This window comes from Corythoichthys intestinalis, chromosome 18, assembly GCF_030265065.1.
Source record: "Corythoichthys intestinalis isolate RoL2023-P3 chromosome 18, ASM3026506v1, whole genome shotgun sequence".
NCBI classification, from domain to species: Eukaryota; Metazoa; Chordata; class Actinopteri; order Syngnathiformes; family Syngnathidae; genus Corythoichthys; species Corythoichthys intestinalis.
Genome location: NC_080412.1, coordinates 43,586,040 through 43,597,956, shown reverse-complemented (window position 1 = coordinate 43,597,956; position 11,917 = coordinate 43,586,040). Strand labels below are relative to the sequence as shown.

Here is an 11,917-nt window from a genome sequence, read left to right as displayed (position 1 = left end):
CAGCTTTTCAGGTGAAAATTCTTGTGAATTAATGCTAAAATCCCCAAATTCTTTATAGACTTAAAACAGTCTCGATTCTTGGTTAAAATGGGCAGTTAGCATTTATTTTACTTGAATATGTCAAATGTGCTGCTAGTCTTAAAGCCACTGTAGCGCCGCCTTATCACCACAAAGAGCTTTTTGCGTTGAAAATTCTTGAGAATAAATGCTTAAATCCCTGAATTCTTTATATATATACGGACGTAAAACTGTCTCAATTCTTTGTTAAAAGCAAAAACACTGGGCAGTTAGGATTTATTTTATGTAAATATTGCGAATTATGCCAGTGCCATCGCGGTTCATTTCTCCCATTGATTTTTTTCACGTTTCAAAATGCTTTTATTGTACGAAAAATATAATTATTACCTTGAATCCATGAACAAATCACTCCTGTGACAATCCTTCCTGTTTGTATGCGGTACAGCTTTTGTACTTTTTCAACCTAAATCCGGCATTGGATCGCTGCATGTGTGTGAGAATCTGATTTCGCTCAGGAAGCTAGTCTATATAGTAAAATAACTATCTAGGTACAACAAAATAACAATTGGCTAACTTGCATAGCAAAAGCCCTGTTAGCTTAAATGCTATAAAATGCTAAGTTTTTTTTTTTCTTTAACAAAAGCTTGTGACGAATCGTCCAAACACACATCCCCCCCAACATAACCCCCCCAAAAACTGCTAAATGTACTTCTAAACTAAATAGTGCTGCAACGATTAATCGATTTAACTCGAGTAATTCGATTGGAAAAAAGCTTCGAAACAAATTTAGCTGCTTCGAGTATTCGTTTAATTAGAGTGACGTTGTAACGGTTTGTTTTGAAAGTGTTTGTATTTAGCCTTATTGGTTTGGGTACACTGCCCTCAATCGGAAACAGTGAGTATGACATAACTTATTTATCATGGCTGAATGCAGCTGCTCCCTGTTAAGGCCAACATAAGGTAGGTTTTTGTTTGAGCTAATAGGTATATTTAGCAGTTTTTGTGTGGCAATATATGTTTAAACAATTTGTTAAGAGCTTTGTTGAAAAAAAAGAACGTTAGCATTTCATAGCATTTAAGCTAGCAGACTTTTGCTATGCAAGTTAGCTATGGCTAACTTGGGAGGACAAACATAAGGTAATTTTTGGTTGGGCTAATTGTTTTTTTAATGAATTCGTAATTTACTTTGTAGTCATATCTAGCCGTGTTTTTGTGGGAATTTGTGTTCAAACGATTTGTTAAGAGCGTTGAAATTTTTTTTTAGCATTTTATAGCACTTAAGCTAACAGACTGTCGCTATGCAAGTTAGCTAATTGTTCTTTTGTTGTACTGAGGTCCTCATATATTATTATTTTTTATACCGTTCATTTACACTTAATGCTCTTTTGAAATTGGAACCTTAGCAGGTCTTCGTTTTACATCTCCTAAAATCGATTCTACAACGCAGTATATGTTCCTAAGCCGATTATTTCAACTAACTAGCTGATAGATTAATCAACTACGAAGATCATCGATAACTGCAGCCTTAAAAGTAAATAACTAATGCATAACCAAACATATTAGCTGAAAAAAATGTGAGTGCAATGTAATGTAATGTGAAATTTAAAAATATATTATATCCAGTATAGTGGGTTTTAAATAGGTGGATTGTATGTATGCCACAGTAGTCTCTATTTACACTCTCATGTCTTCTTAAACACTTCATCATACCTCTCTTCATTCCGAGCTCTTGTTAACATTTTAATCCATCCTCAGTTTTTAATCTTGTTTGATAAATCGCTTGGCCTCTGGAGATACGCTGGCACCAATTACACCGGTCTACTTTATCATGCTATGGAAATTAAAGCAATCAAGACTGGAACAAAATGTCACCCTGCATATCCAAATCAGAACTAAACTACAGTGTGTTCGCACTTCTGGGGGTGAGCTGGAGTGGGTTAAGCAGTATGGATGTATTATCTGCTGTCTTAATTTTGGACAATAGAGTAGATATTTAGTTAATTTCAGTGGTGGAATGTAACGAAGTAAAAGTACTTTGTTACTGTACTTAAGTACATTTTTGTGTATCAGTACTTGAGTTACGTTATTGAGCACTAGAGGGAGCAACATGAGTAGCTACAGTGGTATGAAAAAGTATCTGAACCTTTTGGAATTTCTCACATTTCTTCATAAAATCACCATCAAATGTGATCTGATCTTTGTCAAAATCCCACAGATGAAAAAACAGTGTCTGCTTTAACTAAAACCACCCAAACATTTAGAGGTTTTCATATTTTAATGAGAATAGTATGCAAACAATGAAAAAAGGGGGAAAAGAAGTAAGTGAACCACCACATTTAATATTTTGTGCCCCGACCCTCCCTCCCTTTGGCAGCAATAACTTCAACCAGACGCTTCCTGTAGCTGCAGATCAGTCTGACACATTGATCAGGACTAATGTTGGCCCATTCCACGGTAGAAAATTGCTGTAGTTCAGTCAGATTCCTGGGATGTCTGGAATGAATCGCTTTCTTTGGGGTTCAATGGGGTTTAAGTCTGGACTTTGACCTTGCCACTCCAGAACGTGTATTTTGCTCTTCTGAAACCATTCTAAAGTTGATTTAATTCTGTGTTTTGCATCATTGTCTTGTTGCAGCATCCGTCCTCTTTTTAGCTTCAACTGTCTGACAGACGGCCTTAGGTTTTCCTGCAAACCATCCTGATAAACTTTTGAATTCATTCTTCAATTAATGATTGCAAGTTGTCCAGGCCCTGAGGTAGCAAAACGGCCCCAAATCATGATGCTCCCTCCAACATGCTTCACAGTGGGGATGAGGTATTGATTTTGGTGAGGTGTTCCATTTTTCCTCCACACATGACGTTGTGTGTTACTTCCAAACAATTCAACTTTAGTTTCATTCGTCCACAAAATACTTTGCCAAAACTTCTTGGAGTGTCCTGTCCATGTATTTTTTATGAACATTAAACGAGCAACAATGTTTTTTCTTAGACAGCAGTGGCTTCCTCCATGGAGTCCTCCCATGAATACCATTTTTGGCCATAGTTTTACATATAGTTGATGTGTGCACAGAGATATTGGACTGTACTAGTGATTTCTGTAAGTCTTTAGCAGACACGCTGGAATTCTTTTTTACCTCACTGAGTATTCTGCGCTGAACTCATGGCGTCATCTTTGGTGGACGGCCACTCCTTGGGAGAGAAGCAACAGAGCCAAACTCTCTCCATTTGTAGACAACTTCTCTGACTGTCGATTGATGAACATCCAGACTTTTAGAGATGGTTTTATATCCTTTCCCAGCTTCATACAAATCACCAATCCTTGATCGCAGGTCTTATTCCAGCTCTTTTGACCAAGCCATGATGCACATCAGACAATACTTCTAATCAAGACAATTCTTACAAGGTGTGTATTTTATAGTGGGCAGGACAGCTTTAAACCACTCATTAGTCATTGGACACACACCTGACTTAAATTGTTTGGTAAAAACTGGTTTCAATTGCTGTTTTAATCTCCCTGGGCAGAGGGTTCACTTACTTATTTTCCCCCCTTTTGTCGTTGTTTGCATGCTATCTCATTAAACTATGAAAACCTATACATTTTGGGGTGGTATTTGGTAAAGCAGACATTGTTTTTTTCATCAGTGTGATTTTGCCAAAGATCAGATCACATTTGATGGTGATTTTATGAAGAAATGTGAGAAATTCCAAAAGGTTCAGAAACTTTTTCATACCATTGCACATGCAAGATTAGGTAGTTGAACAAGATATTGTTCACCCATTAAAAAAAAAAAGTAAAAGAAGTGCGCCTTTAGATGGGTGCTGCGCACTCTTGTACAGTAGGTGGGGTTATGCACCTAATAGTTGCTTGCAATCCACCATTAAGTTTTGGAGATTTTTGAGCTTGTTAAGCTTCGGTTTACAGGTCAGTCAATTTTATTACTTGTTTTTTTCCAGTCAGGACAGTTTTGAACAGTGAAAAATTAAAAAGAAAATGGTAATATTGTGGGCGCAAAAGGGTTTATCTCTTATAACTAGAGGTGCACGATTAATTATTGGTCCGATAATAGGAATTATGACGTCATCCCAATGAATCCAATAACATTATACAGTATATTATCGGGCCTATTAATAATATTTTTAGCACGGTATCAGATTGGGATGTGTGCGTTTGTTTCCACTCCTGTTTTGGCAGTATGCAAAGTTTAGCTACTGTTCTAGAGGCCGTATTTTTCCTTCACTGAGTTATAAACCTTACCATGGCAATTAGCAAATGTTTGCATTTTATGGTTTTATGTTCTTGAGAGGCCTTTTGGTTATTGATAGGCTTGCTGTTCTATAATTGCCAGGTTAAGAAAGTTCTAAGATGACAAAAGTCTCCTCTCCTGTTGCACCAAATGTTTTATCTGCTGACAAAGCACAATCCCTGTTGGGTTTATGTTTGTTTTAGATCAGTGCTCATTGTTCAATTGTTGAGATTGATTCAGATTATATTTATTTGAAAAGATTAATATGGGCACTTTATTTGTAGTCGAAACTGTTCTTGTCTTTTTTTTGTTCATTATTATAATGTTCATGAAAATTCTGGTTCGGTCAAAGGCAAATCTATGCTGAATCAACCACTAGTATTTTTTACCTACAGGTGTTCAAAAACTCAGGTGAATATACATTGAAAAATTATATATATATTATCAGTTATCGTATCAGTATCGGCCTTGAGGAGCAGGAAGTTATCGGTATCGTTTTTTAAAAAATGGCTATCGTGCACCCCTACTTATAACTGACATTTATTTTCGCGTCAGGAGAAAATACTGTTCCTTTTCACTTAAAAAGTACATTTCAAAGTAAGTTCTTTGTACTTTTACTTAAGTATTTTTTTGCCCCTGTATCTATTTTCTGTACTTTTTCTGAAGTTAAAAAAAAGTGAGTACTTCATCCATCACTGGTTAATTTATTGTAGCTGTCATTATAGTGAGCCAAATAAACAATACATTTTTGTAGGACATTATATTTACATATAAATATAGATGAAAAAATTATATTTGACAAACAGTTAGACACATTTCTCTAAAAAGATAAAATACTGCTTTGTACCCCAGTTTTGTAGTTTTTTTTTTCCTTTTTTTTTGCAACCCTTCCCAATTAAAGTGGATTAAACGTTTATGTCAATGGCAGCCAATGAGTTAAAGATTCACGTTTTAGTTAACTTTTTCTGAAATAAAGTGCAGCGTTATTTTTGTTTTATTATTTTATTTATTTATTTATCTGCCGGCAGTGACGTTACAGTGACGAAAGCTGATCTTTTCTCAAGAGCAGGCGGGTTGTTGTAAGTGTTACAGCTCTTTTCTTTATTTCGTTTACTATTTAGGAAATCGGGAGCATTTCAAAATACCTTGGTTGTTATACGTTATTTTACGAATTGTTTTTTTGGCAGAATATTCTGTTCTCATTACCACGAAGTAGCGTTGTCTTACCTAGCATAGCTACTTAGCACTGCTAGCTAGCAGACATCTCGTAGCTTATAAATATATGGCCGTAATGGTTATAATATTTGTTTTTATGACTTACTATCGACTTATAGTTGTTTTATAACTTGCCAGTAGTCATTATTTTGTATCTTATCATTCACAAGTTGGTGTAAGTATGATTTCGAGTCATTTAATGTTATTCCCGTATCAAAACAGAGCCCTCCACGATGACTACAGCTGCAAGACCAACATTTGAACCGGCCAGGGGAGGCCGAGGAAAAGGGGAAGGTGATTTAAGTGCACTGTCAAAGCAGTACTCGAGTCGAGATCTCCCAGGTCACACAAAGATCAAGTACAGGTCGGTTGACAAATGGAGTCCGTTTAACTCATTTTAATTTGGCTAAAATAATGGGTGATAAGTTTGTGGCTGCCCTACTACTGTATCTAAACTGCTTTGTGGGTTTGTTTTTAAATCTTTTTTTTTTTTGTCAGGCAACCTACCCAGGATGCTCCAGAGGAAGTGCGCACCCGTGACTTTCGCAGGGAGCTGGAGGAGAGGGAACGTGTCGCTGTGCGTGAGAAGGTCAGAGAAAGGGGACCAAGAGGTTAGTCCCGAAGCGGGAAAATACTTTGAGTGTAAATTTATGGACATCTCTTCTACATTAAATGTATTCTTCATTCTTCAGAGCACACCACATCCTCCTCTTCCTCTTCTTCATCATCAAAGAGACCCAGACTGGATCAAATTCCTGCAGCTAATCTTGATGCAGATGATCCTCTTACTGAGGTGTGCACTGCATTCCTCTTGCAAGACTGACTGAATACGACCAAACTTGTGATTTTGTTTTTAATTTGCAAATAGGAAGATGAGGATGACTCAGGGGAGGATAGCGATGACGACGACACCGCAGCGCTTCTGGCAGAGTTAGAGAAGATTAAAAAGGAACGGGCTGAAGAGCAAGAACGCAGGGTAAGCTATCTTTCTGCCACAAATACAGTGGGGTAAATAAGTATTTAGTCAACCACCAATTGTGCAAGTTCTCCTACTTGAAAGGATTAGAGAGGCCTGTAATTGTCAACATGGGTAAACCTCAACCATGAGAGACAGAATGTGGGAAAAAAACAGAAAATCACATTGTTTGATTTTTGAAGAATTTATTTCCAAATTAGAGTGGAAAATAAGTATTTGGTCACCTACAAACAAGCAAGATTTTTGGCTGTCAAAGAGGTCTAACTTCTTCTAATGAGGTCTAACGAGGCTCCACTCTTTACCTGTATTAATGACACCTGTTTTAACTCATTATCGGTATAAAAGACACCTGTCCACAATCTCAGTCAGTCACACTCCATACTCGACTATGGCCAAGACCAAAGAGTTGTCGAAGGACACCAGAGACAAAATTGTAGACCTGCACCAGGCTGGGATGACTGAATCTGCAATAGGTAAAACGCTTGGTGTAAAGAAATCAACTGTGGGAGCAATTATTAGAAAATGGAAGACATACAAGACCACTGATAATCTCCCTCGATCTAGGGCTCCATGCAAGATCTCACCCTGTGGTGTCAAAAGGATAACAAGAACGGTGAGCAAAAATCCCAGAAGCACACGGGGGGGGGGGGGGACCTAGTGAATGACCTACAGTAGGGGCGTGACAAAATATCAAAATGGTGATGTATCGTGATACTTTGTATCCCAAAAGGTTATCGATATGCTCCTGCCAAGAATCGAGATATCGTTTCTGGGATCTGGGTTATTTGCAGGCAATGACATTGACTGGATGAGTCTTTCTCCAAGGAATGCTTTAACAGTTTTAGCTCTGTGGCAAAATGACAAACATATTTTCAATTGAAGGGATAAGAAAGCTGTCTAAAATGTAAATGTAAACTTGTGCATTTATTGAAGATTTAACCACAGCCATCTCCCCAGTGCCTTTGCCTGACATGCAGCCCCGTATCATCAAGGACTGAGGGAATTTTGATGTTTTCTTCAGGCAATCATCTTTGTAAATCTCACTGGAATGGCACCAAACAAAAGTTCCAGCATCATCACCTTGTTCCAGTGAGATGTTAAATGGCCCAAAATTACCTACTTGCCTTGAATTGACTGCCACTGACAGCTATAGACGTTCAATCCATTTGAAGTGGGAGGGATGGCAGCGAATGAACGAACCCTCCCAGTTCAAATGGATTGGACGTCTACTAGTGATAAACTCATTCCAATTCACACTAGAAGCTTGTTTTTTTCTGTTAATCAGTTGTTTGTAGAATATCCTAGAATGATTTCCTGACCGATGTATCGATAATCGTTGTATCGCCATATCGTCGGATCATTGTTATCATGAGCTTTGTATCGCAAATCGTATCGTATCGTGAGGCACCAAGAGGTTCCCACTCCTAACCTACAGAGAGCTGGGACCACAGTAACAAAAGCTACCATCATTAACACAATGCGCCGCCAGGGACTCAAATCCTGCACTGCCAGACATGTCCCCCTACTGAAGAAAGTACACGTCCAGGCCCGTCTGCAGTTCGCTAGAAAGCATTTGGAGGATCCTGAAGAGGACTGGGAGAATGTGTTATGGTCAGATGAAACCAAAATAGAACTTTTTGGTAGAAACACAGGTTCTCGTGTTTGGAGGAGAAAGAATACTGAATTGCATCCGAAGAACACCATACCCACTGTGAAGCATGGGGTGGAAACATCATGCTTTGGGGCTGTTTTTCTGCAAAGGGACCAGGACGACTGATCTGTGTAAAGGTAAGAATGAATGGGGCCATGTATCGAGATATTTTGAGTGAAAATCTCCTTCCATCAGCAAGGGCATTGAAGATGAGACGTGGCTGGGTCTTTCAGCATGACAATGATCCCAAACACACAGCCAGGCAACAAAGGAGTGGCTTCGTAAGACGCATTTCAAGGTCCTGAAGTGGCCTAGCCAGTCTCCAGACCTCAGTCCCAAAGAAAATCTGTGGAGGGAGTTGAAAGTCTGTGTTGCCCAATGACAGCCCCTAAACATCACTGCTCTAGGGGAGATCTGCATGGAGGAATGGGCCAAAATACCAGCAACAGTGTGTGAAAAGCTTGTAAAGAGTTACAGAAAATGTTTGGCCTCCATTATTGCCAACAAAGGGTACATAACAAAGTATTGAGATGAACTTTTGGTATTGACCAAATGCTTATTTTCCACAATGATTTGCAAATAAATTCTTTAAAAATCAAACAATGTGATTTTCTGTTTTTTTCCACATTCTGTCCCTCATGGTTGGGGTTTACCCATGTTGACAATTACAGGCCTATTTTCAAGTGGGAGAACTTGCACAATTAGTGGTTGACTACAGTGCCTTGCAAAAGTATTCGGCCCCCTTGAATCTTGCAACCTTTCGCCACATTTCAGGCTTCAAACATAAAGATATGAAATTTAATTTTTTTGTCAAGAATCAACAACAAGTGGGACACAATCGTGAAGTGGAACAACATTTATTGGATAATTTAAACTTTTTTAACAAATAAAAAACTGAAAAGTGGGGCGTGCAATATTATTCGGCCCCTTTACTTTCAGTGCAGCAAACTCACTCCAGAAGTTCAGTGAGGATCTCTGAATGATCCAATGTTGTCCTAAATGACCGATGATGATAAATAGAATCCACCTGTGTGTAATCAAGTCTCTGTATAAATGCACCTGCTCTGTGATAGTCTCAGGGTTCTGTTTAAAGTGCAGAGAGCATTATGAAAACCAAGGAACACACCAGGCAGGTCCGAGATACTGTTGTGGAGAAGTTTAAAGCCGGATTTGGATACAAAAAGATTTCCCAAGCTTTAAACATCTCAAGGAGCACTGTGCAAGCCATCATATTGAAATGGAAGGAGCATCAGACCACTGCAAATCTACCAAGACCCGGCCGTCCTTCCAAACTTTCTTCTCAAACAAGGAGAAAACTGATCAGAGATGCAGCCAAGAGGCCCATGATCACTCTGGATGAACTGCAGAGATCTACAGCTGAGGTGGGAGAGTCTGTCCATAGGAACAACAATCAGTCGTACACTGCACAAATCTGGCCTTTATGGAAGAGTGGCAAGAAGAAAGCCATTTCTCAAAGATATCCATAAAAAGTCTCGTTTAAAGTTTGCCACAAGCCTCCTGGAAGACACACCAAACATGTGGAAGAAGGTGCTCTGGTCAGATGAAACCAAAATTGAACTTTTTGGCCACAATGCAAAACGATATGTTTGGCGTAAAAGCAACACAGCTCATCACCCTGAACACACCATCCCCACTGTCAAACATGGTGGTGGCAGCATCATGGTATGGGCCTGCTTTTCTTCAGCAGGGACAGGGAAGATGGATGCAGCCAAATACAGGAACATTCTGGAAGAAAACCTGTTGGTATCTGCACAAGACCTGAGACTGGGACGGAGATTTATCTTCCAACAGGACAATGATCCAAAATACAAAGCCAAATCTACAATGGAATGGTTCAAAAATAAACGTATCCAGGTGTTAGAATGGCCAAATCAAAGTCCAGACCTGAATCCAATCGAGAATCTGTGGAAAGAGCTGAAGACTGCTGTTCACAAACACTCTCCATCCAACCTCACTGAGCTCGAGCTGTTTTGCAAGGAAGAATGGGCAAGAATGTCAGTCTCTCGATGTGCAAAACTGATAGAAACACACCCCAAGCGACTTGCAGCTGTAATTGGAGCAAAAGGTGGCGCTACAAAGTATTAACGCAAGGGGGCCGAATAATATTGCACGCCCCACTTTTCAGTTTTTTATTTGTTAAAAAAGTTGAAATTATCCAATAAATTTTCTTCCACTTCACGATTGTGTCCCACTTGTTGTTGATTCTTGACAAAAAATTAAAATTTTATATCTTTATGTTTGAAGCCTGAAATGTGGGGAAAGGTTCAAGGGGGCCGAATACTTTTGCAAGGCACTGTAAATACTTATTTGCCCCACTGTATCTAAATACGGTTTTTATGTTAAAAAAGTTCATGGTTCCTTTTATTTCGGAATTTTTTGTTTTAGGATCGGGAACAAAAGGCAGAGGAGGAGCGGATCCGAATGGAGAACATATTGAGCGGCAATCCATTGATTAATTTGGCAGGACAACAGCAGCAGCAGCAGCAACAACAACAGCAGCAACAACAACAGCAACAAATGGCTCAGAATCAGAACACGTTCAAAGTCAAGAGAAGGTAAAGCAGACATGCGCAAGAGCTTTTTCTGATCTGAGTGTGAATCGTGTCATTTTCCATCCAGGTGGGACGATGATGTGGTGTTCAAGAACTGCGCAAAAGGGTTGGACAAAGCACGCAAGGAGAAACGCTTCATCAATGATACTCTGCGCTCAGAGTTTCACAAGAAATTTATGGAAAAATATGTGAAGTAATAAAGTAATGTGTTCGTTAGTTTTTTTGTTTTTTTTTAAGTTGCCCTTTCAGGGAAGATTTTGTTTTTCTTGTCTCGAAACCCATTGTGTTTTTTGTTTAAACTTCACAGTTGTACATAGATGGGATTGGCAAACATTTAATAAAAGACGTGAAACATAAATTAAGCTGCTTTGTGGGTTTTATTTATACTTTTGGCTTTTGAAAATCACTAAACTATTTGAATAGTAGTTTTGAGAACTCCTAAAAGTCAAGTAGAAAGAATGTCGGTGCCAGGATTAGCGATCAGGCAGTATAGAATAGGATATCAACATTTTCACGTTACTGGGTTTTACAACTCACATTGCTGATTTGTGTATGCGACACCCCGCCTAATCACATCTCTTTCTGAGCCCACCCCCTTTCTCCTCGGCCCTCCACATGGTGTGCACGGGAAATACAATTCGCTAACGACAGCACTACAGTACGATATTCTTAGGCTACGTCTACACTACGAAGGATCATTTTTGCCCTGTAATTCAGACAATATTTTATACAGTGGTATGAAAATACCTGAACCTTTTGGAATTTCTCACATTTCTGCATAAAATCACCATCCAGTGTGAGCTGATCTTTGTCGAAATCACTCAGATGAAAGAACAGTATCTGCTTTAACTAAAACCACCCAAGTATTCATAGGTTTTCATATTTTAATGAGGATAGTGTGCAAACAATGACAGAAGAGGGAAAAATAAGCAAGTGAACCCTCTGCCCGGGGAGACTTATAAAGCAATTGAAACCATTTTTTATTAAAACAATCACATTTAATATTGTGTGGCCCCGCCTTTGGCAGCAATCACTTCAACCAGACGCTTCCTGTAGCTGCAGATCAGTCTGGCACATTGATCAGGACTAATCTTGCCCCATTCTTCTCTATCAAACTGCTGTAGTTCAGTCAGATTCCTGGGATGTCTGGCAGAAATCGCTGTCTTTAGGTCATGCCACAGCATCTCAATAGGGTTCAAGTCTGGATTTTGACTTGGCCACTCCAGAACGTGTATTTTGT

The 11,917-nt window shown here is 39.0% G+C and overlaps 2 protein-coding genes across 2 annotated transcripts in view; one reads left to right on the top strand and one right to left on the bottom strand.

The window, feature by feature from the left end:
- Nucleotides 1-11,917, bottom strand: part of cchcr1 (coiled-coil alpha-helical rod protein 1) — a 172,116-nt gene that overhangs the window by 151,020 nt on the left and 9,179 nt on the right. The window lies entirely within an intron of this gene.
- cwc15 (CWC15 spliceosome associated protein homolog) lies at nucleotides 5,299-11,042 on the top strand. The gene is made up of 7 exons (XM_057821763.1): nucleotides 5,299-5,341; nucleotides 5,702-5,841; nucleotides 5,976-6,088; nucleotides 6,170-6,270; nucleotides 6,346-6,453; nucleotides 10,511-10,680; nucleotides 10,745-11,042. Exons 2-7 carry the CDS (start codon nucleotides 5,711-5,713, stop codon nucleotides 10,872-10,874), a joined length of 753 nt encoding a protein of 250 aa, XP_057677746.1. The 5' UTR covers nucleotides 5,299-5,341; nucleotides 5,702-5,710; the 3' UTR covers nucleotides 10,875-11,042.